We start from the raw sequence: 22106 nt of genomic DNA, 5'->3' as shown, positions 1-22106 counted from the left end.
ATAATAAATCACGACCAATTTTTTCTCTAGTAAAGGACAAGCACCTTTGGTGTCACCTTAAAAAAAAAACATTATCTGTTTTGATTGAAATGGTTGATAAAAATATACACTAGTCACAAAAATTATGGGACATAAAAAAATTCTAAATTTTTGGGTGTTTTTCAACGAGCTGTAACTCCGAATAAAATGATCGCAGAGCAAAAACAGAAAACAAGCAAATAGTTGCTCTAAGTGTCTAGTTTTCAGATACGATCATGACAATTTTTTATCACGTTTAAGTCTGAAGAAATCCTAAGGAAACTATAAAAAAAAAATTTTCCAAATTTTTTCTTGTCTAAAAAAAGGTCTACGGGCTTCAAAAATGTTTTTTCATTCTTTTACTCAAAAGCGCTTTTAGAAAATTTAATGCCCGTTCATTTGACAGAATCAAAAAGCCTGTGAGATGATTTGCCGCGGAGTTATCGTCATCAAAGCAAAAAAGTTCTTTTTACTTTTGATAAACAATAACTCTGAGAATAATGATCGTATGTGAAATCAAAAAGGGTTTTGAAAACTACACGATATTTTCTATGAGATACAGTGAATTGTTTTTGACGAGAAAATTTTTTCTGAATTGAAAATTTTGACTGAAAAAAAAGACAAAAATTTGCATAATTAAAGATATTTGGATAACTTGGTATAACTTTGGATAAAATGGATGAACGAAAAATTTCATGGGTAATTTTTTAACCTTAAAGTATCTCCTAAAATCCCTGGAAAATTCAAAGTGCTGCTATTTTTTGTTCCATAGTGTCCCGAAGCTTCAAATTTTTTGTTTTCGCAAAAATCGCCATTGTGAGCAATTTCTCAATTTGTATTTATTTTCTTGAAATTATTCTTTTTTTTTTTTCAAATTTCTAAAGAAATCAATCTTTTTGATCGAAAAAATAAAGATTCTTAAGAAAAAAAACCTTTTTTCATTGAGATTTGGATTTTCAATTAAAAAAAAATTTTTTTTTATCAAAAGCCATTCTCTGAATCTCATAGAAAATATCGTGTAGTTTTTAAAACTCTCCTTCAATTTCTCATACGACCATTATTCACAGAGTTATTAATTATCAAAGTTAAAAAGAACTTCTTTGCTTTGATTGACGATAACTCCGCGGCAAATCATCGCACAGGCTTTCTAATTCTGTCAAATAAAAGGACATTAAATTTTTTGCAAGCGTTTTTGAATGAAAGAATGGAAAAACATTTTTGAAGCCCGTAGACCTTTTTTTAGACAAGAAAAAATTTGGAAAATTTTTGTCTTGTAGTTTCCTCAGCATTTCTCCAGACTCACACGTGATAAAAAAATTGACATGGTCGTATCTAAAAACTAGACACTTAGAGCTACTATTTGCTTTTTTTTGTTTTTGCTCTACAATCATTCTATTCGAAGTTACAGCTCGTTGAAAAACACCCAAAAATTTAGACTTCTTATTATATTCTTTAATTATTATGACTAGCGTAGGTTTGAAAATGTAATTTAACAATTTGACAATTTACCTGTGTTTGAAGTAGTCGTATCGAAACACATTCCTTTAATATTATCGCAAATATTGCGTGTCGTTAGAGCCTGAAATACGGCTGAAGCTTGACTTATACCTGTGCCGTCAGAAAGCAACGGAGCTTCTAAAAATTTTTCGCCACTTATTCCTGAAATGTGTATCGAGAGCCGTTCTGCTTTTGATGTTCCTTGTCCTGTAGGTAGCATTTTTCCATCCCAATGAACTACGCAAGATTCGTCTATTTCTTCTTTTTTAATTGCATCGACAATTTCTTCTCTCTTAGAAATACGTGCATTGCGAATAGAAGAATAACTCACATTATATTTATCAATATCTAATCCCAGACTTTCTATAACAGCTGCAATGATAAACATTGCATCCCTATCACTAGTTCCAGTGCGATCTAAAGCTGATACAAGTTCTGGAGTTAAAATATTGATTTTTTTCTTTTTACGAGATACAGGGAGTTCATTCTCAAAATCAGAATATGTTCGTTTCAACCCACTGGAATTTGATGATAGACTACAAAAACTTGCTGGCATCGAATGTTGTGATAATTTCATGCCTAAAACAATTTTTTCAGAATTAAATAAATAAACCCAATCGATTAAAACAATTTTCAAATTTTATATTCAGCTTCTGTTATTCAGAAGCAAAGATATTCTTTGAATTGAGTTTCCGTCAATTTTCCCCAATAAAAATAAGATAAAATGATATGTATTTTAAATTTATTGGTTACAGTGACTTCAATTTTTTAATAGCGTGGGTATTTTCGACTGCAAAAAAATCGAAAACAAATTTTTTGAAGTTATACTTCTTTTGGCGCGTTAGATTAAATTAAATAAATTTTGATTTATCTCACTTATTCAGATTTACTTGATAGAAATTTTACCAAAAATGATAGACTAATAATTAGAAAAAAAAGTTATGAATCTAGAAACAAATTTTTAAATATTCAAAAATTATATAGAATTCAATTTTCAGAAAATGAGGTTAAGAAAATTAGAATTTTAATGCGAATTAAATTTTACAAGTAAGTAGAAAAAATATGAGTCTAAATTATAAGAAATTGTTTTCGATTATTAAAAAATGATTGATTGTTGAGCTTGATAATTTATAGTTGTATGAGAAGAAACTAACCAAATTCGTCTGTATTGTTCTTATTATCTTCATTTACTATCTCCTGTTCAGTATCAGATTTATTCTGAAAAGTTTCCACCGGCAAGAAAGTAGTAACGGGCGAGTGAAGATTGCTTTTTCCCTTTTGACACTCATTCAGAAATTGTTGCTGCTCTTTTGGCAAATTCTTAACCATTGTGGAATTGGAAATATCGAACAATTTATCTAGTTTTTGGTTAAACTTTTCAACATTCTGTTTTTGTGCTTTCGATCTTTTTCCCTCTTATGATGTGTCTTCACTTTTATATATTCGGCATAAAATTTTTCCAACTTCGCAAGACTGTGCTGAGGACGTATAGTTGGAATCTTGAAACTAGCCCAAATAGTATTAGTATCGTTAATAACACTAGTAGCACTATTTCGAATAGTTCATTTTAAACACTGATGTTTATACATAAACAAATTCAGTAAGTCACGATACGAAGGCAGCTTATTATTATTTATTTGGCTTCTTTCAAATCCAATTAAATAATTCCAAGTTTTATTACCAATTTTTTCACTCATTTTAATGATTGTTAAATTCGATCTAACCTCAAATTTAACAAAGTATACATACAACGGCGTCACACTGATCAATGCACACTAAGCTTTGTTCTTACTCTCGCGGGATTAGTACGCGAAAACAAAGAAAGCGCTGCAATTAAAGCGGAAATTTGTTGAACGCATTCAAGGTCAAGTAAAAGCTCAGTAGTACTACTAGAGCAATAAAAATAAACCGCAATTAATCAGCATCACAATACACAGCAACAAAGAAACATCCCATATTCTTCGTAATGATCATACACAATATATTTTTAGCTAGAATTTCATTAAAATTGAATTATTAAATGATAAATTCAAATATTATGCTGTGATTTAAATGAGAAATTTATTTAAAAATAAAAAAACTTCAGAAAAATACAATTAAAAAATTTTTTTGTTGAATTTGCAACTTAATCAATAAGTAATTACTAATTATAATTATGATACGAATAAAAAAATCAATATTTTTTAAGATTTGATTCAACATTTTGTGGAAATTCAATGCTACGTAAACTTCAATGACTAATATCTCAGAAAATATCGATCTTAGTGATTTGGTGGTAAGGACCTTTTTTGTAGAGAATTGAATTTCCTACAAAATTATTATCTACATTTTTTCTGTATGTCTTGTTGTTTATGAGATAATGAGTGAAAAAACAAGAATTCTATGAAAAATTCGGTTTGGCGGTCCGTACTACCCCACCAGTATGAGTTACGACTTCGCGACAATGGACACTTTTGTAGAGCATTCAATTCTGAAAAAAACCCGTCCATGGTCAAAGCGATGCTATGAAATGCCACTGAGCTATAGAAATTAAAAAAAAAAAAAAATGAAAGTTCTCGTATATTTCAAATGGGAAATCTTCACACGCTGTGTAGGAGTACTTAATATTAATATTAAGGGCTCAAACTTTCAGGGAATTTTTTTGGGTGTATTTCCAACAAAATTTCGGGATGGGAGCGAAAAAAAAAATAGTCGCAAAAAAAAATCACCCTAATATATATATATATATATATATATATGTAATAGATATACATATGTAATATAAGCAGCCTTGTCATCAGGATATATCAAAAAGTTCCCAACCGATCTTGATGAAACTTGGTACACATTATATTTGGATAATTACCGATGTCGAGTCTGAAGATGAGCAGAATCAGTCGATTGGTTTAGAAATGGCTGCCATTTAAAATTTTAAAAATTTTGTAAATTTCAAGTTTTGTAACGTTAAACGTGAATAACTTTTGACTGATAGAAAAGAACTCATTTCTGAAAACTTCATGGTGAAGTTGATTATATAACCTTTAATTTGACCCAGAACACTTATACTTTATGAGTATTCTTATTAATTTTATAGGTCAATTTAAAATTTTTTGATAGTGAAAACTTTTTTTCAAACGTGGTTTTCTCAGAATGACTTTTAATCAGCTTTACCGATTAATTGCAAAAACTCATTAGCTTTGAACATCAAAAAACTACGTCGATTGCCTCCGGGCCGGTCAAAATCGCTTGAATCGTTTCCGAGATATCGTTGACGAAAAAAATCGAAAAAAGCGTTTTTTTAAACAAATACCGAAATTTTTTTATCTGATCAATTTAAGGTTTGAAATTCATCATGGAGTTCAAAAAACTGCATTAACTGTTGTCAACTGCGTGATAATCGATTGATTCATTCGAAAATTTACATAAAATTCTGATATTTAACAAATTAAACAACAGAAACAAAGAATATCTCATATCACATGAAATCTACCTTCCATTTCGGGTGAGGCCGAATGGCATTCTTTATATTGTAAATTTCCTCACCGAATTTTGAGATGATTGTCGATACTCTATATATAATTCATTCAATGGCTTCTTAATCAGCAAAAAAGAAACGTTCTTCGGTTAATCATCGTTGTCGACAAACGAGTTATTAGTGATAAAAATATATTATAAATTGATTTTATATTTTACGTTAAATTGATTGCTGTGATTTTTACTGAATTTTTTTTTTTTTGTTTTTTCAGGTGAATGGAGTTCAATTATTTGGAACAAATCACACTGAAGTTGTTACAATCTTACGTGAGTTACCCTTGCGTGTTAGACTGGTTTGCGGTCGAAAGAAATCAATACAAGCAACTTCGCAATTTATTAACTTAGTCAACGAGCATGCAACGGTTCAGTCAAAGGTAAATATATTTCGGCTTAGGAAAATAAATGTCATTAACAAAAATTCTTGATACGAGCTAAGAAAGATTGCTCGACTCTTATAAAGCCTCATTGGTGGGCGACTTTGTTTATATACAAACAACTAGCTGATACCCGCCCGCTTCGCTGGGCATACAATAAAATTTATGGTGTAACCTAGACGAAAAATATAAACAAAAGGATTAATTTCAAAAAGATAATGAATATAAATTTTGAATTAGAGAAAAGTGATCGTTTGTGATGACCGGTGTTAGCAAGTATTAAATATATGAGAAAAGTATTTTATTATTAATAATCAATCAATCAATCAATGGGTCAGTTAGTCATTAAATCTGTCATAACATAGATTTCCGCATCACCCATGAGGTACTGTGTAGTAAGATGCGTTCCCATTATTTTACATGGCGGGTCCCCAGTAGGCCTAAACCATGTAAAAATTACCAACATGAAAATAAATATATATTATATTTTTTTTTAATTTTTTTAAACCCATTGAGTTATATTTTTTAGTAAATTTCACTTTGATGTTCTTTATTTTTTATGTATGGCAATTTTTATAAATATCAACAAAATTTTTATTTTTTATCACATTAATTTATTTCTTTCAATTATTACATTTAAGAACATATTATTATCATATGATTACTTATAATAATTGTTAAAAATATATAAAATCTAAAATAATGTACTTACATGTTTAAAACTTCTTTATATACAACATTCTTCGTTCGCTTCTCTGGTTGAAGAATGATGAGATTTTCAGAGGAACTTACTCTTGAACATGCTACATAAAATTGACCATGGGAAAAACAGTCACTTTGTAAATCTACACCAGCTAATTTTAAACTCTGCCCTTGAGCTTTATTAATAGTCATCGCGAAGCAAACTCTAACTGGAAACTGCAAACGCTTAAATTTAAAATGATAATCTGATGGAATCAAAGGTATTCTTGGAATGAATACATTTTCTCCCTCATACTTTCCTGTAAAAATGGTCGCTTCAATTAAATTTTTCCGCAGAGTTTTTACCTGTAGTCTGGTGCCATTACACAATTTGGGAGGATTCAAGTTACGCAACAACATTATCGGTGTACCAATCTTTAGATGAAGAATATGAGGTGGTATGCCTGGCAGGTTAAGTGTATGCAGAAACTCAACAGGATAATGAACAGTTTCCTCTACTTCTATGACTGTATCCACAGACTCATACTTCATATGTTCAGTTGTTTGTTGTTCTATCAGTAAGGTATTAATCCTATCAGCTGATTCATTTATTGGAGTCAGAATAGCTCTTTCTTTTAACCATGATAAACTATCTAATGCACCACGTTGAATATTCGGGTATACTTTATCAATCAAAGTAATCAACTCTCCCACAGTTTCACAAAGGTTACTTGGAATGGTTATTTTTCTTTCTTCTTCTGGGAGATTTCCGTTATCTATGTCAATTAATAATTCTGAAAACTCTTTCGCTCTCAAGTCATTTTGAAGACATACCCTAATATTAACTTTCAACGATAGGACTTTTATATTAGGCCATAAAATTGAAGATTTTAGGCAGGCTTTAATTTCATCTGCACGTGTCCCTCGTGGTACAACAGGTAAAGTTTGTCTGAAGTCACCAGCTAAAAGAATAGTCAACCCACCCATAAGTCGATTATTCTCTCTAATGTCTTGAAGTGTCTGATTAAGAGCCTCAACACCTTTCTTGTGGGCCATAGTATACTCATCCCACACTATAATTTTTGTTTCTCTGAGTACATGCGCCATGTCACTTTGCTTTGAGATATTACAAATGGGATTATCGGAATGATTCAAGTTGAGAGGTAGTTTAAAAGCTGAGTGCGCCGTCTTGCCTCCATCAATTAACGTAGCTGCAATCCCTGACAAAGCAACAGCAACAGCAATATTTTTTCTACTCCTAATTTTAGCAAGCAGAAGATTGATCAAGAAAGTTTTCCCAGTTCCACCAGGAGCATCAAGAAAAAACAACTCCCCTGAATTAGTATCAATACTGTTCAAGACTTCATCATAAACTTGTTTCTGATCGTCATTTAATTTCGAAACCCCTACAGAAACTGCTTCGATCAACTGAGAAACGTCATAAGCCAATTCATTTATGTACTGACGGTTGTTAATAACGTTGCTTTGCTGTCTTAATGGTTCTGGAAGCCCAAATTCTAACAATGACTTACCTGACATTGATGTAACAATATCTTCAAGAAGGATAAGACACTGGTTGTAAACGATATCAACGATCAGTTCAACATCTCTACTCTCTCTTTCCATTTGTCTTTTGATATCTTCTGCCAAACTTTCCCGGTACTTTGTCCATAATTTTATCGAATCTCCCACTTGACAAGAAACCAACATAATCGCGAATAACTCTCTAATTTTATAAGGAGAATCAAAAATAGAAGCTTCCTCTAAAGTACGATCCCAGTTAATATCGTCTTCCAATAATCCAAGTGCTCTGCAAGTTGCATGAAAAGTCGGATGCTCTACCCCTTCTACAGTTTTTAAATCATTGAATGAAGTAGGACCACGAATCTCATGTAGGAGAAGGCGTAAATAGTAGCATTCAGCATTACCGGGATGGACAGTATACACTCTACCCAACACATGATCTTTTTTAATTTCTGGAAAACCTGTCACGACTTTTTCTTTTTTCCTCCTAATAAATTCATTGTTTCTCCAAACGTAATAACCTGGAACTTCACTATACAAAAGAGTTCGCGCAAAACCATCTACTTTACAGAGATCGAAAAAACCTATAAGCGGCCTTGAAATCCAAAATATATTTATTATTTTTATGAAGCGACTTCTGTAGTTGGCTAACTAATTCGGGTTTAACACCAGGAGTAATTCCACAACGGATTTCACTCTCACGTTTATCATCCCCAAGAAAGTACAACTGAAGAAAAGAAGGATGCTGACGAGGTTCAGCCACAAGGCTACCTATTCTGTGGTACACTTGGCCCTGAATTTTAAATGTCGGCATATAATTTCCCTCCTTCACTTCTTTTGCTCCAAATGACGTCATCTGAAAACATCCGTTATACTTTCGAATCGTGGAAAGGAAATGTTCTGAAAGCGGGTCTTGATGGATAAGGAGACTGTTCAAAGGTTCAGGGTAGGACTCAATTGTAGGAAGCTGGACTTGACCACCACTGCAGCACATCTCTGGAGGTTCATCCATCCATTTTAAAGCACGACAATAAATACACGGTAATCGTTTTCCAATGTTTACAATTTTATCATTTCGATAATCGATGTTCGTTTTGTAGTGAAAGCCAGACAAAGTCTTAGATTGCCAAGGTGCTAGTTTAATTTGTAACCTTTTTTGGTTGTATTTAACTACAGCTGCATGATTAACATGTTGGTTTTGAGAAACGTACCTTTTTACAGCTTCTCTATTTACTTCAGAATGACTTTTAGTATATTTCGCAGCAGCTACTCTATTTACTTCAGGATGAAATTTATTATATTTTGAAGCAGCTTGTCTCAATTGTTTATTCCTAATTGCATTTGTAAATCGTTTCCTCCTTTTTTTCCTCTATTTGGTTGAAGGGGTATTACATTATCACTAATAGATTCACTTGAACCTGATAAATTAATTTTAGATATTGATTGAGGCTGTAAAACTTCCACTGACACATTTTCTTTAGGCTGAGACACTGAAAATGATACATTTTTATCATTTTGTTGCACATTATCATCACTATTTAAATTCAAATTTGATAAATTAATGTTAGAAACTAATTGAGGCTGTGAAACTGCCACTGACACATTTTCGTTAGTCTGAGACACTAAGAATGAAACATTTTCTTTACTTTTTTGCACATTATTATCACCACTTACATGAACATTACCACCACGTATTGACTCGACAAAATCAATCAAAGCATCGAAATGACCGTTATTAAAATTTCCCGTAAATCGTAGTCTTTTTATACCCTGTGTCGCTTCTCCAACGGAAGCCATGAGGCAGCCACCTTGATACACTTGAAATTGATAAGGAAATAATTCTGCAGCTGCCATAATTTCGCAAATGAACCCATACGTGTTATGCTTTTTTGATACATGTTTAACAATTTCTTTTCGAATTTCGTCAGCCTTCGATACGTTGCCGTATATCAGTAGGGACAGAGTAGAGAATAAACACGCTCCATCGCCTATAATCTCGACAATTCGGAAAGGGATATAATGCCCACCTATTAAAATATATTCTACGTTCATAATAAAAATTTTTTAAATATTATAAATAAAAATTTTCAATAGAATTGAATCTTATCCTGAATTCAAAAAATATAAATATTTTAATCAAAATAAAAAAAATATCGTTAATAAAATATTAATATCAATTTAAAAAAAGCATTAACAAATTAATGGAAATTAAAATTGTCATAAAAACTCACCAACACAAAGGGAGTAAATTTAAATTATAAACAATTAGAGCAATATCAACAAAACTCACCAATAACACAATTGAATTAAATTAAATTATTTATAATTATAACTTATGTATTTTTAGATAATTAATTAAAATTTTATATATTTTTTTGTCTATGAACTAATCTTTTTGACAGCTCTGAATTTGTTTATAAATTACATGAATAAATATGTTATTATTCTTTTGTCTAAGCGCGAACTTCAATAACGTTATTAAGATTGGTAATCTTATTATTACTTATTAATACCTATTAATCCTATTATTTCTTATCTTAGCGCCATTTTTTTATAAAATATGAATTTTAGTGATCAAGATTATAAAATTAATCACATATTAATTGGAAATATAAACAAGAATGTTATTATATTAATTTTACTGAAAATTAACATCGATAAGTTAATGAATAAATTTATTTGTACTTATAAATAGAAAAATGAAAATTTTTAATCTTTATTATTAAGAAATTCATCACAAATTAAGTGGTATTAAGAAATATATTTATTATTATTCATTTTATTAATAATTATCTTAAATCTTCCTTTTTTTATAATAATTTAACGATATTGTTGTGAAATTTTAGAGAAGATACATCAAACACAATTTACCATTTTAATTTTAATCATTAAAATCAGTATAATCATTTAACAATATCAACATTAATATTTATGTTATATCTATCTGTTTTATGATATAATGGAGTTCATCCTTCATGATCATTCCAATACATATTAACTATTTCAGTTATTAATGATTTCGCTATTCTTTCTTAAAAAAAGTATGATTATGAATTCCTACTGTTCCAACAATCAATCGATAAAAATCGATGTATTTGCCTAACAGTGTATAGAATAATACTGTTGAATAATAATTGTATAGAATATTTGTATTTAGTAACTTTCTACTTTTATTCTAATTATTCCTCTGAATTTAGTTTACAACCGAATTTGTTATTATAATTTATTCATTTTAACAGTTGTTATAGCAACGGTAACCATTGCAACTGTAACCATGGCAACGGTAACCATGGCAACGGTATCCATTTCAACTGTAACCATGGCAACGGTATCCATGACAACGGTAACCATGGCAACGGTAACCACTGCAACGGTAACCATGGCAACGATTGATTAGCGTGGGTGGTTGCGCTGGGGCAGGGGGGGGGTGAGTTCTATAATTGATGGGTGCCACTTGATGGGTTTCTTAGATTGGCGAATCAAAATGACATTTTCTAAAAAAAAAAAAAAGAGAGAGAGATATAGCAAAGGGGGAATAAGTCACGGGAGGGGAGGGGAAGAATGAGATGGAGGGGAGGGAGTAGCATACGTGATGGTAGACGAAAAATTCATTATAGCTAGGAATTGCGTAAAATCCGTTCTTAGTGAGCGCTGACATCACGAATGGAGTAAGTATGCTAAATTTCAAGTCAATCGAGCGAATAGTTTCGGAGATCTCGTGATGAGTGAGTGAGTGGTATATCGCTTATATATATACTAGCTGTTACCCGCCCGCTTTGCTGGGCGTTTACAGAATTGTATTTATACGCGTAATCCCTTTTGAAGTCAGAATTCGAGAAAAGCTATTTCTAGCTGAATTTAACATCATATGTGAATTTATTTTGTTATTAATACGCTGAAAAATATGTAACCTTGAAATTATTAAAATATTTTTAACCGAGAACACCATTTTAAACAAATAAATTTTCTTGAGTCAATAGAAAAAATTATTGCCTCAAGGATAATTTCTGGGCAACAATTGATATCGCGACATGTTAAATGCGTAAGAATTATGAGGTAGATGTGTAGGAGGAGGTGGGTAGATCAAAAGTATTTTCAAATTCAAGGTTTGCAGGAGCTAAAGCTCGGATATTAAAAATCTTAATTGTTAACACCTACCCCCGCAATCCATATTATAAGTAGGCTATCATAAAATCCGCTCTTATAGCATTCCTACATCACATACAAAAGATTCTTACCACATTTAAAACCTGTAGAAGCTATAGCTTGGAAATTAAAAATCTTAATTGTTAACACCCACCCCTGCAATCCATTTTGAGAGTAGGTTGTTATAAAATTCGCTCTTACATCATTTTGAAATCACTTATAGAAGATTCCTACCAAATTTGAGAACGATGGGAGTTATAGCTTGAAAATTAAAAATTTTCATTGTTAATAGCCACCCCGCAACCTTTTATGGGGGTGAGATATCGTGAAATTTGTTCATAGATAATTTCAACATCTCTTACAAAAGATTCCTACCAAATTTGGAGTCGATAGGATTAATAGTTTAAAAACGGGAATTTTTCATTCTTAACGCCCCCCGCAAACCCCTTTGGGGAGAAATTTCTTAAAATTCGTTCTTAGCTGACCTATACATGGTAAAAGTAATATCCCTACTAAATTTGAAGTCGATGGGAGTTATAGCTTGAAAATTAAAAATTTTCATTGTTAACAGCCACCCCCGCAACCTCTTATGGGGGTGAGGTATCGTAAAATTCGTTCATAGATTATTTTTACATCTCTTACAAAAGATTTCTACCAAATTTGGAGTCGATAGGACCTTTAGCTTGAAAATTAAAAATTTTCATTGTTAAAAGCCACCCCCGCAACCCCCTGTGGGGGTGAGATATCGTAAAATTCGTTCATAAATTATTTTTACATCATTTACAGAAGATTTCTACCAAATTTAGAGTCGATAGGACCTTTAGCTTGAAAATTAAAAATTTTCATTGTTCAAAGTTACCCCGCAGCCCCCATGGGGGAATATCGTGAAATTCATTCATAGATTATTTCTACATCTCCTACAGAAGATTCCTACCAAGTTTGGTGTCGATAGGAGCTATAGTTTAAAAACGGGAATTTTTCATTGTTAACGCCCCCGCAACCCCCCTTGTGGGTGGAATTCCGTAAAATCCGTTCTTAGCTGACCTCTACTCGGCGAAAGGAATATTCCTACCAAATTTCAAGTTTCTAGGTCTGATGGTTCCCGAGATATCGTGATGAGTGACTATATAGATAGGAATCTCTTATACAGGGTGTCTCTGAAGTGGCGGGAGTAATTGTTGGGGTCGATAGAGAAAAAAATACTGAATCGAAAGTTCCTGAGCCAAAAATTTTTTTGGGCCATAGAATTTGAGTTATGAATTAAAAACGATAGCCAATCAGAAGCGCGCTATTCGAGAAATGAAAATGAGCGGGGAAGTAGAGGAGACGCGAGAGTGAGATGCTGCAATAGCAGCTTACTCGCTCACACAAAGCCGAGCATGAGAGGGGATTGTGACGCTATGAGCCGAGTACGTAAGTGTGAATGAGTGGATGTATGAGGTCGCAAGCGGACGGCTTAATGTATGAGTGTGTGTCCGTGTATCGCAGCATTATTGGAGGCGTTGTAACGCTGAATTAAAGCTAACCGGGTACTCTAAGACAGAGGAAAAATTTTAATTTTTATTTTTATTCGAAAAATTTAATAAAAAAATAAAAAGGCCCAAGATTTAACCAGACCCACAGAAACGGAGAGTAAATTTTTAATTCTCATTTATTTTGCTGGGGATTATTTTCAAATACAAAAAAAAAAAAAAGGCTAAGATTCAACTGGAATCCAAAAAGAGATGGATGAAAAAATTTTATTTTTTATTTTTAATCAGCAAAATTATTTTTCTTTAAAAAAGAGCCCAATCTCGACTGGAGCAAGAAAAAATGATTGAAAAATTTTATTATTAATTTTCAATCAACAAAATTATTATAAAAAATAAATGGGCCCAAGTCTCAACCGGACCCAAACAAACGGATAAAAATTTTTATTACTTACTTAATTTGGTGGAAATTATTTTTAAAAACGAAGAAAATTCCCAAGACTAGATCGGACCCAAAAAAATAATTAAAAGAATTTTTCCTTATTTTCAATCACCAAAATCATGTTTCTTCAAAAAAGGCCCAATCTCAACCGGACTAGAAGAAACTGATTGAAAAATTTTATTTTTATTATTAATCGAGAAAATTATTTTGAAAAAAAAATAGGGCCCAGAATCAACCGGACAAACAATGGACTTGAGTTCAATTTTTTTCTTAATTTATAATTTGACATTCTACCTGTTAATTCACCGATAGATAATTCTAATAAAAATATCAAAATTATTCGGACTTGAGTTCAATTTTTTTCTTAATTTATAATTTGACACTCTACCTGTTAATTCACTGATAGATAATTCTAATAAAAATATCAAAATTATTCGGACTTGAGTTCAATTTTTTTCTTAATTTATAATTTGACATTCTACCTGTTAATTCACTGATAGATAATTCTATTAAAAATATCAAAATTATTCGGACTTGAGTTCAATTTTTTTTTTTAATTTATCATTTGACATTTCGCTTGTTGATTAAGTGATTAATAATTTTAATAATAATATCAAAATTATCAGGACTCGAGAGCGATTTTTTTAGTATATTTTTTTACATTTTACCTGTCAATTAACTGATAAATAATTTCAATTAAAATATCAAAATTATTCGGACTTGAGTTCAATTTTTTTTTTTAATTTATTAGTTGACATTTTACCTGTTAATTAACTGATAAATAATTTTAATAAAAATATCAAAATTATCAGGACTCGAGAGCGATTTTTTTTTCAATTCCTTATTTGACATTTTACCTGTCAATTAATTAAAAAATAATTTTAATTAAAATATCAAAATTATTGGGACTTGAGTTCAATGTTTGTTTTAATTTATTTTTTGACATTTTACCTGACGATTAATTGAAAAATTATTTTACAGAATAATTCCCAGCAAAATAAATGAGAAATGAAAGTTTTCCATCCGTTTGGTTGGGTCCGGTTGAGTCTTGGGCAATTCCTTCTGTTTTCAAAAATTATTCCGAGCATAAGAAATAAGTAATAAAAATTTTCTATCTGTTCGTTTTGGTCCGGTTGAGTCTGGGGCCTATTTTCTTTTTTGAAATAATTTTGTCAATTAATAATTGATAATAAATTTTTTCAATCAGTTTTTTATCGTCTTGTCAAGATTAGGCTGATTTTTGTTCAATAAATTTTTGTTTGTTATTGAAAAGAGAAAATAAATTTTTTTGCATTCTTCTATTCTTGGCTCTGGTCGAGTCTTGGGCATTTTTTCGTTTTTAAAAATAATTCCTAGCAAAATGAATGGGAAATAAAAGTTTTCGATCCGTTTGTTTGGGTCCGATTGAGTCTGGGGCCTATTAATTTTTTTTTAAGAATAATGTTGTTAATTAATAATTGATAATAAAATTTTTCAATCAGTTATTCGAAGTCTGTTTGAGATTGGGCCTTTCTTTTCAAGGAAAATTAATCTTGGTGATCAAGTAATAAAAAATTTCTATCCGTTTATTTGGGTCCTGCTGCGTCTTGGGTCTATTTTTTTTTTTTTCTTAATAATTTAGTTAATTAATATTTAGAAATAAAATTTTTCGATTTATCTTTTTCGGGTCCGGTCGAGTCTTGGGCAATTTTTTTGTTTCGAAAAATAATTCCCAACAAAAAAACAGGAATAAAAGTTTTCTTTCCGTTTGTTTGGGTCCAGTTAAGTCTGGGGCCTATTTTCTTTTTTAAAAAATTTTGTTGATTAAAAATTCATTATAAAACTTTTCAATTATTTTTTCTTGCTCCAGTCGAGATCAGGCCCTTTTTCAAAGGAAAATAATTTTGCTGATTAAAAATAGAAAAACAAAGATTTTCAATTTATTTTATTTCGGGTCTGGTCGAGTCTAGGGCATTTTTATCGTTTTCAAAAATAATTTCCTGCAAAATAAATAAGTAATAAAAATTATTTATCCGTTTGTTTGGGTCCAGTTGAGTCTAGGGCCTCATTTGTTTTTTTAATTAGTTTTGATGATCAACAATAAAAAATAAAATTTTTGGATCATTTTTTCTGGGTCCGGTCGAAATTGAGCCTTTTATTATAAAAAAAGTTAATTATGATGATTAAAAATGAATAGTAAAATTTTTTTATTCATCTCCCTTTCGGTCTGATGGAGTCTTGGGCATTTTTTTCGTTTTTAAAGATAATTTCCAGCAAATTAAGTAAGTAATAAAAATTTTCTATCCGTTTGTTTAAGTCCGGTTAAGTCTGTGGCTTATTTTCTTTTTTTAAATAATATTTGATTAATAATAAAAAATAAAATTTTTTAATTAGTTTCTCTTAGTCTGTTTGAGATTGGGCCTTGTTTCGAAAAGAAATTAATTTGGCTGATTGAAAATGAAAACAAAATTTTTCAATTTATTTTTTTTTTTTGGGTCCGGTCGAGTCTTGGGCGATTTTCTTCGTTTTTTAAAATAATTCCCATCAAAATAAATAAGTAATTAAAACTATCTATCTGTTTGTTTGGGTCCGGTTGAGTCTGCGGACTATTTTTTTTTTTAAATAATTTTGTTGATTGAAAATTAATAATAAAATTTTTAATCATTTTTTTGCTCCAGTCGAGATTGGGCCTTTTTTAAAAGAAACAATTTTGCTGATTGAAAATAAGGAAAAAATTTTTGTACTGTTATTTTTTTGGATCCGATCGAGTCTTGGGCATTTTTTTCGTTTTTAAAGATAATTTCCAGCAAATTAAGTAAGTAATAAAAATTTTTATCCGTTTGTTTGGGTCCGGTTGAGACTTGGGCCCATTTATTTTTTTATAATAATTTTGTTGATTGAAAAAATTGAACTCAAGTCCGAATAATTTTGATATTTTTAATAGAATTATCTATCAGTGAATTAACAGGTAGAATGTCAAATTATAAATTAAGAAAAAAATTGAACTCAAGTCCGAATAATTTTGATATTTTTATTAGAATTATCTATCAGTGAATTAACAGGTAGAGTGTCAAATTATAAATTAAGAAAAAAATTGAACTCAAGTCCGAATAATTTTGATATTTTTATTAGAATTATCTATCGGTGAATTAACAGGTAGAATGTCAAATTATAAATTAAGAAAAAAATTGAACTCAAGTCCATTGTTTGTCCGGTTGATTCTGGGCCCTATTTTTTTTTTTCAAAATAATTTTCTCGATTAATAATAAAAAATAAAATTTTTCAATCAGTTTCTTCTAGTCCGGTTGAGATTGGGCCTTTTTTGAAGAAACATGATTTTGGTGATTGAAAATAAGGAAAAATTCTTTTAATTATTTTTTTGGGTCCGATCTAGTCTTGGGAATTTTCTTCGTTTTTAAAAATAATTTCCACCAAATTAAGTAAGTAATAAAAATTTTTATCCGTTTGTTTGGGTCCGGTTGAGACTTGGGCCCATTTATTTTTTTATAATAATTTTGTTGATTGAAAATTAATAATAAAATTTTTCAATCATTTTTTCTTGCTCCAGTCGAGATTGGGCTCTTTTTTAAAGAAAAATAATTTTGCTGATTAAAAATAAAAAATAAAATTTTTTCATCCATCTCTTTTTGGATTCCAGTTGAATCTTAGCCTTTTTTTTTTGTATTTGAAAATAATCCCCAGCAAAATAAATGAGAATTAAAAATTTACTCTCCGTTTCTGTGGGTCTGGTTAAATCTTGGGCCTTTTTATTTTTTTATTAAATTTTTTCGAATAAAAATAAAAATTAAAATTTTTTCCTCTGTCTTAGAGTACCCGGTTAGCTTTAATTCAGCGTTACAACGCCTCCAATAATGCTGCGATACACGGACACACACTCATACATTAAGCCGTCCGCTTGCGACCTCATACATCCACTCATTCACACTTACGTACTCGGCTCATAGCGTCACAATCCCCTCTCATGCTCGGCTTTGTGTGAGCGAGTAAGCTGCTATTGCAGCATCTCACTCTCGCGTCTCCTCTACTTCCCCGCTCATTTTCATTTCTCGAATAGCGCGCTTCTGATTGGCTATCGTTTTTAATTCATAACTCAAATTCTATGGCCCAAAAAAATTTTTGGCTCAGGAACTTTCGATTCAGTATTTTTTTCTCTATCGACCCCAACAATTACTCCCGCCACTTCAGAGACACCCTGTATATATATATAGATTACATCATTTACAGAAGATTTCTACCAAATTTAGAGTCGATAGGACCTTTAGCTTGAAAATTAAAAATTTTCATTGTTCAAAGTTACCTCCGCAGCCCCCATGGGGGGGGGGTGAAATATCGTGAAATTCATTCATAGATTATTTCTACATCTCCTACAGAAGATTCCTACCAAGTTTGGTGTCGATAGGAACTATAGTTTAAAAACGGGAATTTTTCATTGTTAACGCCCCCGCAACCCCCCTTGTGGGTGGAATTTCGTAAAATCCGTTCTTAGCTGACCTCTACTCGGCGAAAGGAATATTCCTACCAAATTTCAAGTTTCTAGGTCTGATGGTTCCCGAGATATCGTGATGAGTGACTATATAGATAGGAATCTCTTATATATATATATATAGATAGATATATAGAAGATGAGGAAGAAATAATTTCGTAGCATAAACATCATTCAAAAAACGCACTATTTGCAGAATATTTCATTTAAAATAGGACTAAAAAAAATGCTTTTTCGCCACATTTGAGATATTAAGATCTATCCCCTTATTTGAAACATAATATAAGCAGTTTTTTTGTCAATTTCATCAAGAGATGAAATGCATTGGTTAGTTCTCTAAATTTCCTACTGATAAGTTTCTCAACATCATCCTTGCTCAAGGGAATCGTGTGTCGAATAAATACACCACGTTTTATCAGTATTCGTTTGAAACTTTATAATTTTGTCATACAAACTTTATTCCCGTGTGCGTTTCTCTCTGTGCCCAGTGTTCGCAACAGATCCATACTCGGTCTCTTAAATTTGACTATATTGTATTAATTTGATTAATTTATTAATTGTATTTTATTTATTATCATTTATATTTGAGAATTTATATATTATTGTTACAAACATAATCAAAGTTTTTATTCGAAAAAGTAAGTTACTTATATCGAAAGGGGTGGAGAACGACCCCCAACGATACTCAGAATACTGCCTAAAGCAAGGGCTGCTGTACTGGCACCGATACCACAGCTTGGACGACGTCGACCGAGGCGACGTCTGGAAGCTCTGTATCCCAGCAGCTGGCACTAGACATATTCTCAACGAGAACTACGACTTACCGACAGTCGGGCACGAAAGAATCGCAAAAACTATCGCTCGAATCTCCCGGCATTATTTTTGGCCACGCATGCGGGCAGAAATTACGGAATATACCCGACGCTGCAAGAACTGCCAGGCATTCAAAGCCATACAGCAACCTCCGTCGGCCCCGATGGGTACCATCCCTGCCCTACGACCTTGGCCGTGGTAGCCGCCGATGTTATCGGACCTAAGCCACGATCCTCGCGGAGAATGTCTTATCTCGCGTTGTTCCAGGATAAGTTTACCAAATGGGTAGAGATCCAGCCTCTACGCCAACAAACGGCCGCGGCCATCACGAATGCCTTCAGGGAACGAATCTTATTGCGTTTCGGGAGGGTAGACACCTTAATCACGAACAATGGCACGCCCTTCGTCAGCAAAGAGTTAACCGCCCTAGTCCAGCAATATGGGATACAACATATATGAACACCACCCTACTCACCCCAGTGCAACCCCGTCGAACGTACTAATCGGGTGATAGGGACCATGATCGCTCAGTTCGTCGGAACGAACCAACGAAACTGGGACAAACAAGTACCCGAGTTCACGTTCGCCTGCAACACCGCGAAACACGACACGACCGAATTCTCGCCGGCATACCTCAATTACGGTCGCAAAATTCATCCCCCAGTATCTAAACGAACCCAAGCTGACCAAGGGAAAGGAGAAGTCCATGACCCGCGACGATCAGCCCAAACCCTAGCCAACACGCTTGACCTCGTAAAGGTTAATTTGGCCTAGAGCTACGGAAAGCAGGCCAAATACGACGACAAAAGGCGGAGAAATTGGCAGCCGGTTGTTGGCGACGTAGTGTGTAAACGGGAACACCATCTGTCATACACTGTACTGCAGCCTGGCTGACGTACGACGACGCAACGCTACTGGCGGAGTACTTGGACCATTTCGAGACCTTCCCCGGAGACATGTTTGCGCCTCCAAAATAACCCCAGACTGCACTGGAACGGGTGCTCACCACCCTGACGCCGCGCAGCCAAGGCACCAGGAGGGCAACTCTTACGGCTTACGACACCGCAGTGCACTAATTTAAAGTGACGCAGTACTGGAACCGTCCGGACCCTCGTATTAAACCTCTGGGAAAAATAGCCCACGATCTGGTTGTAGAACTGACAAAAAGATCCAGGTAACCTCACCTCTTTTCGTTCCAAGAAAAGAGGGGTATGAAACAGGTCTTACTTTGTATTTTTGTGTATTTTTGTTTTATTGGTATTTAATAGAAGCAATGGCTCAAAAAGCCTCACTGTCTCAAAAAGCCTCGATATTTCTGTTGCCGGCTCTTTTATAAGACTCAGCTCCAGGTTCTCGAACTTTCCTATTGTCAACCCCGGTTCGTTTTCGGAGACAGCATAGGGGATTTTCGATTTGCACGCCCGATGACAAGTCGAAACTACTTGTCAAAATCGAACGGTAAGGGAAAGCCCTTATATATCGTGGCGTCAATAAGGTGGTCGATAACGACCATGGGAAATTACATTTTCCTTATCACACTTTTAAAGAATCGACAACAAAAATTCTTTAGATAAAAAATTTCGGAGTAATTCCGAAAAAACACTTTTTTCGGTATTATTTCCTGGACGATATCTCTCGAACGAAAGAAACGATTTCGACTGGATTAGCAGCGATCGACGTGGTTTTTCAAAGTTGAGAGCTGATTAATTTTTGACGGTTGGTCGACACATCCGTTTAAAAGTTATTCCAAAAAAACCACTTTAAAAAAAAATTTTTTTTTTAATTTCTTGAAATCTATCCCTCCGAATCGGTCCAAGTTATATTCAAAATTTAAGTTAGGCCAAGCCCTTTCGAATGGCGCCAACCGCAATAAAATCGGTCCAACCGTTAAAAAGTTATAAGACGCTAACACACACACACACACACACACACACACACACACACACACTGTGAGATCGGTCTTACTTTGTATTTTTGTGTATTTTTGTCTTATTGTTATTTAATAGAAGCAATTATTATGGTTTGTAACGTTACATTTCATGTAGTGTTCCAGTAGTAGTATATTTGAGTAATATTGTAAATTTGTGGTGTGTGAGTACGATAATGTGTGGTATTGAGGACTATCATGTGTGTGTGTGAGTAAGTTAATTGTCTCGAGGATGTCGAGCTGTACTGCGGAAAAGTGACCGATGTAATGTGTCTCCCGGTTAGTTACCGACGACTGAACTTAAGTTTAGCCTCTTAGAGCGAGGTGATTACTGTAGAGGAGCGCCTGAAATGTCGTCGCCTCGAAGTACAGGAGTTTTGACAGTCTCATGCGGTAGGATGCGGTTGACAGACCTCGATTGCTGGATGCTCAAGAGTAGTCGCAAGTTCTGTCTGAGCTCCCAGGGAAGCAGAATCACTGGTAGGTCTGGGACTCTAGTTGTGTGAGTGTAAAAGTGAATGTGGGGGTATGCGTGTCTGAGAGTAGCGTGCAGGTGAGTTGAGCGCATGTAGCAGGTGGTATGAATATACACTAGTCACAAAAATTAAGGGATATAAAAAAAATTCCAAATTTTTTGGTGATTTTCAGAGAGCTGTAACTCCGAGGAAAATGATCGCACAGAAAAAAAAAAAAAAGAAAATTGTAGCTCCAAGTGTCTAGTTTTTAGATATGACCATGAAAATTTTTTGTCATCGTCAGGTCTGAAGAAACCCTAAGAAAACTACTGAAAAAAAATTTTTCGAAATTTTTTTTCGTCTTAAAAAAGGTCTACGGGCTTCAAAAAAATTTTTTCGATTGTTTCGTTTAAAAGTTCTTTTAGTAAATTTAATACCCTTTAATTTGACGTAATCAAAAGCCTGTACGATAATTTGCCGCGGAGTTATCGTCAATCAAAGCAAAAAGTTTTTTTGACTTTGGAAATCAATAACTCTGGAAATAATGACCGTATAGGAAATCGAAGGAGGGTTTTGAAAACTACACAATATTCTCTATAAGAGAACGTAAACCGCTTTTGAAGAAAAAATTTTTTTGAATTGAAAACTCGGACTGAAAAAAGACAAAAATTCGCATAATTAAGGATATTTGGATAACTTGGTATAACTTTGGATAAAATGGATGAACGAAGGATATCGTTGGTAATTTTCTAACTTCAATGTGT

General features: G+C 32.8%; 1 protein-coding gene across 3 annotated transcripts in view; it reads left to right on the top strand.

The window, feature by feature from the left end:
• LOC141529515 (patj homolog) overlaps nt 1–22106 on the top strand; it is a 769735-nt gene that overhangs the window by 643094 nt on the left and 104535 nt on the right. For all 3 annotated transcript variants that reach the window (XM_074246076.1, XM_074246077.1, XM_074246078.1), the window contains one exon: nt 5241–5402. In XM_074246076.1, coding sequence (XP_074102177.1) covers nt 5241–5402 — 162 coding nt within the window. The remainder of the gene's footprint in view (nt 1–5240; nt 5403–22106) is intronic.

The sequence above is a fragment of the Cotesia typhae genome, unplaced genomic scaffold (assembly GCF_013202065.1).
Source record: "Cotesia typhae breed Kobodo isofemale line unplaced genomic scaffold, CoteBio_Ctyphae contig_48, whole genome shotgun sequence".
NCBI lineage: Eukaryota > Metazoa > Arthropoda > Insecta > Hymenoptera > Braconidae > Cotesia > Cotesia typhae.
This window is presented reverse-complemented; position numbering and strand designations above follow the sequence as displayed.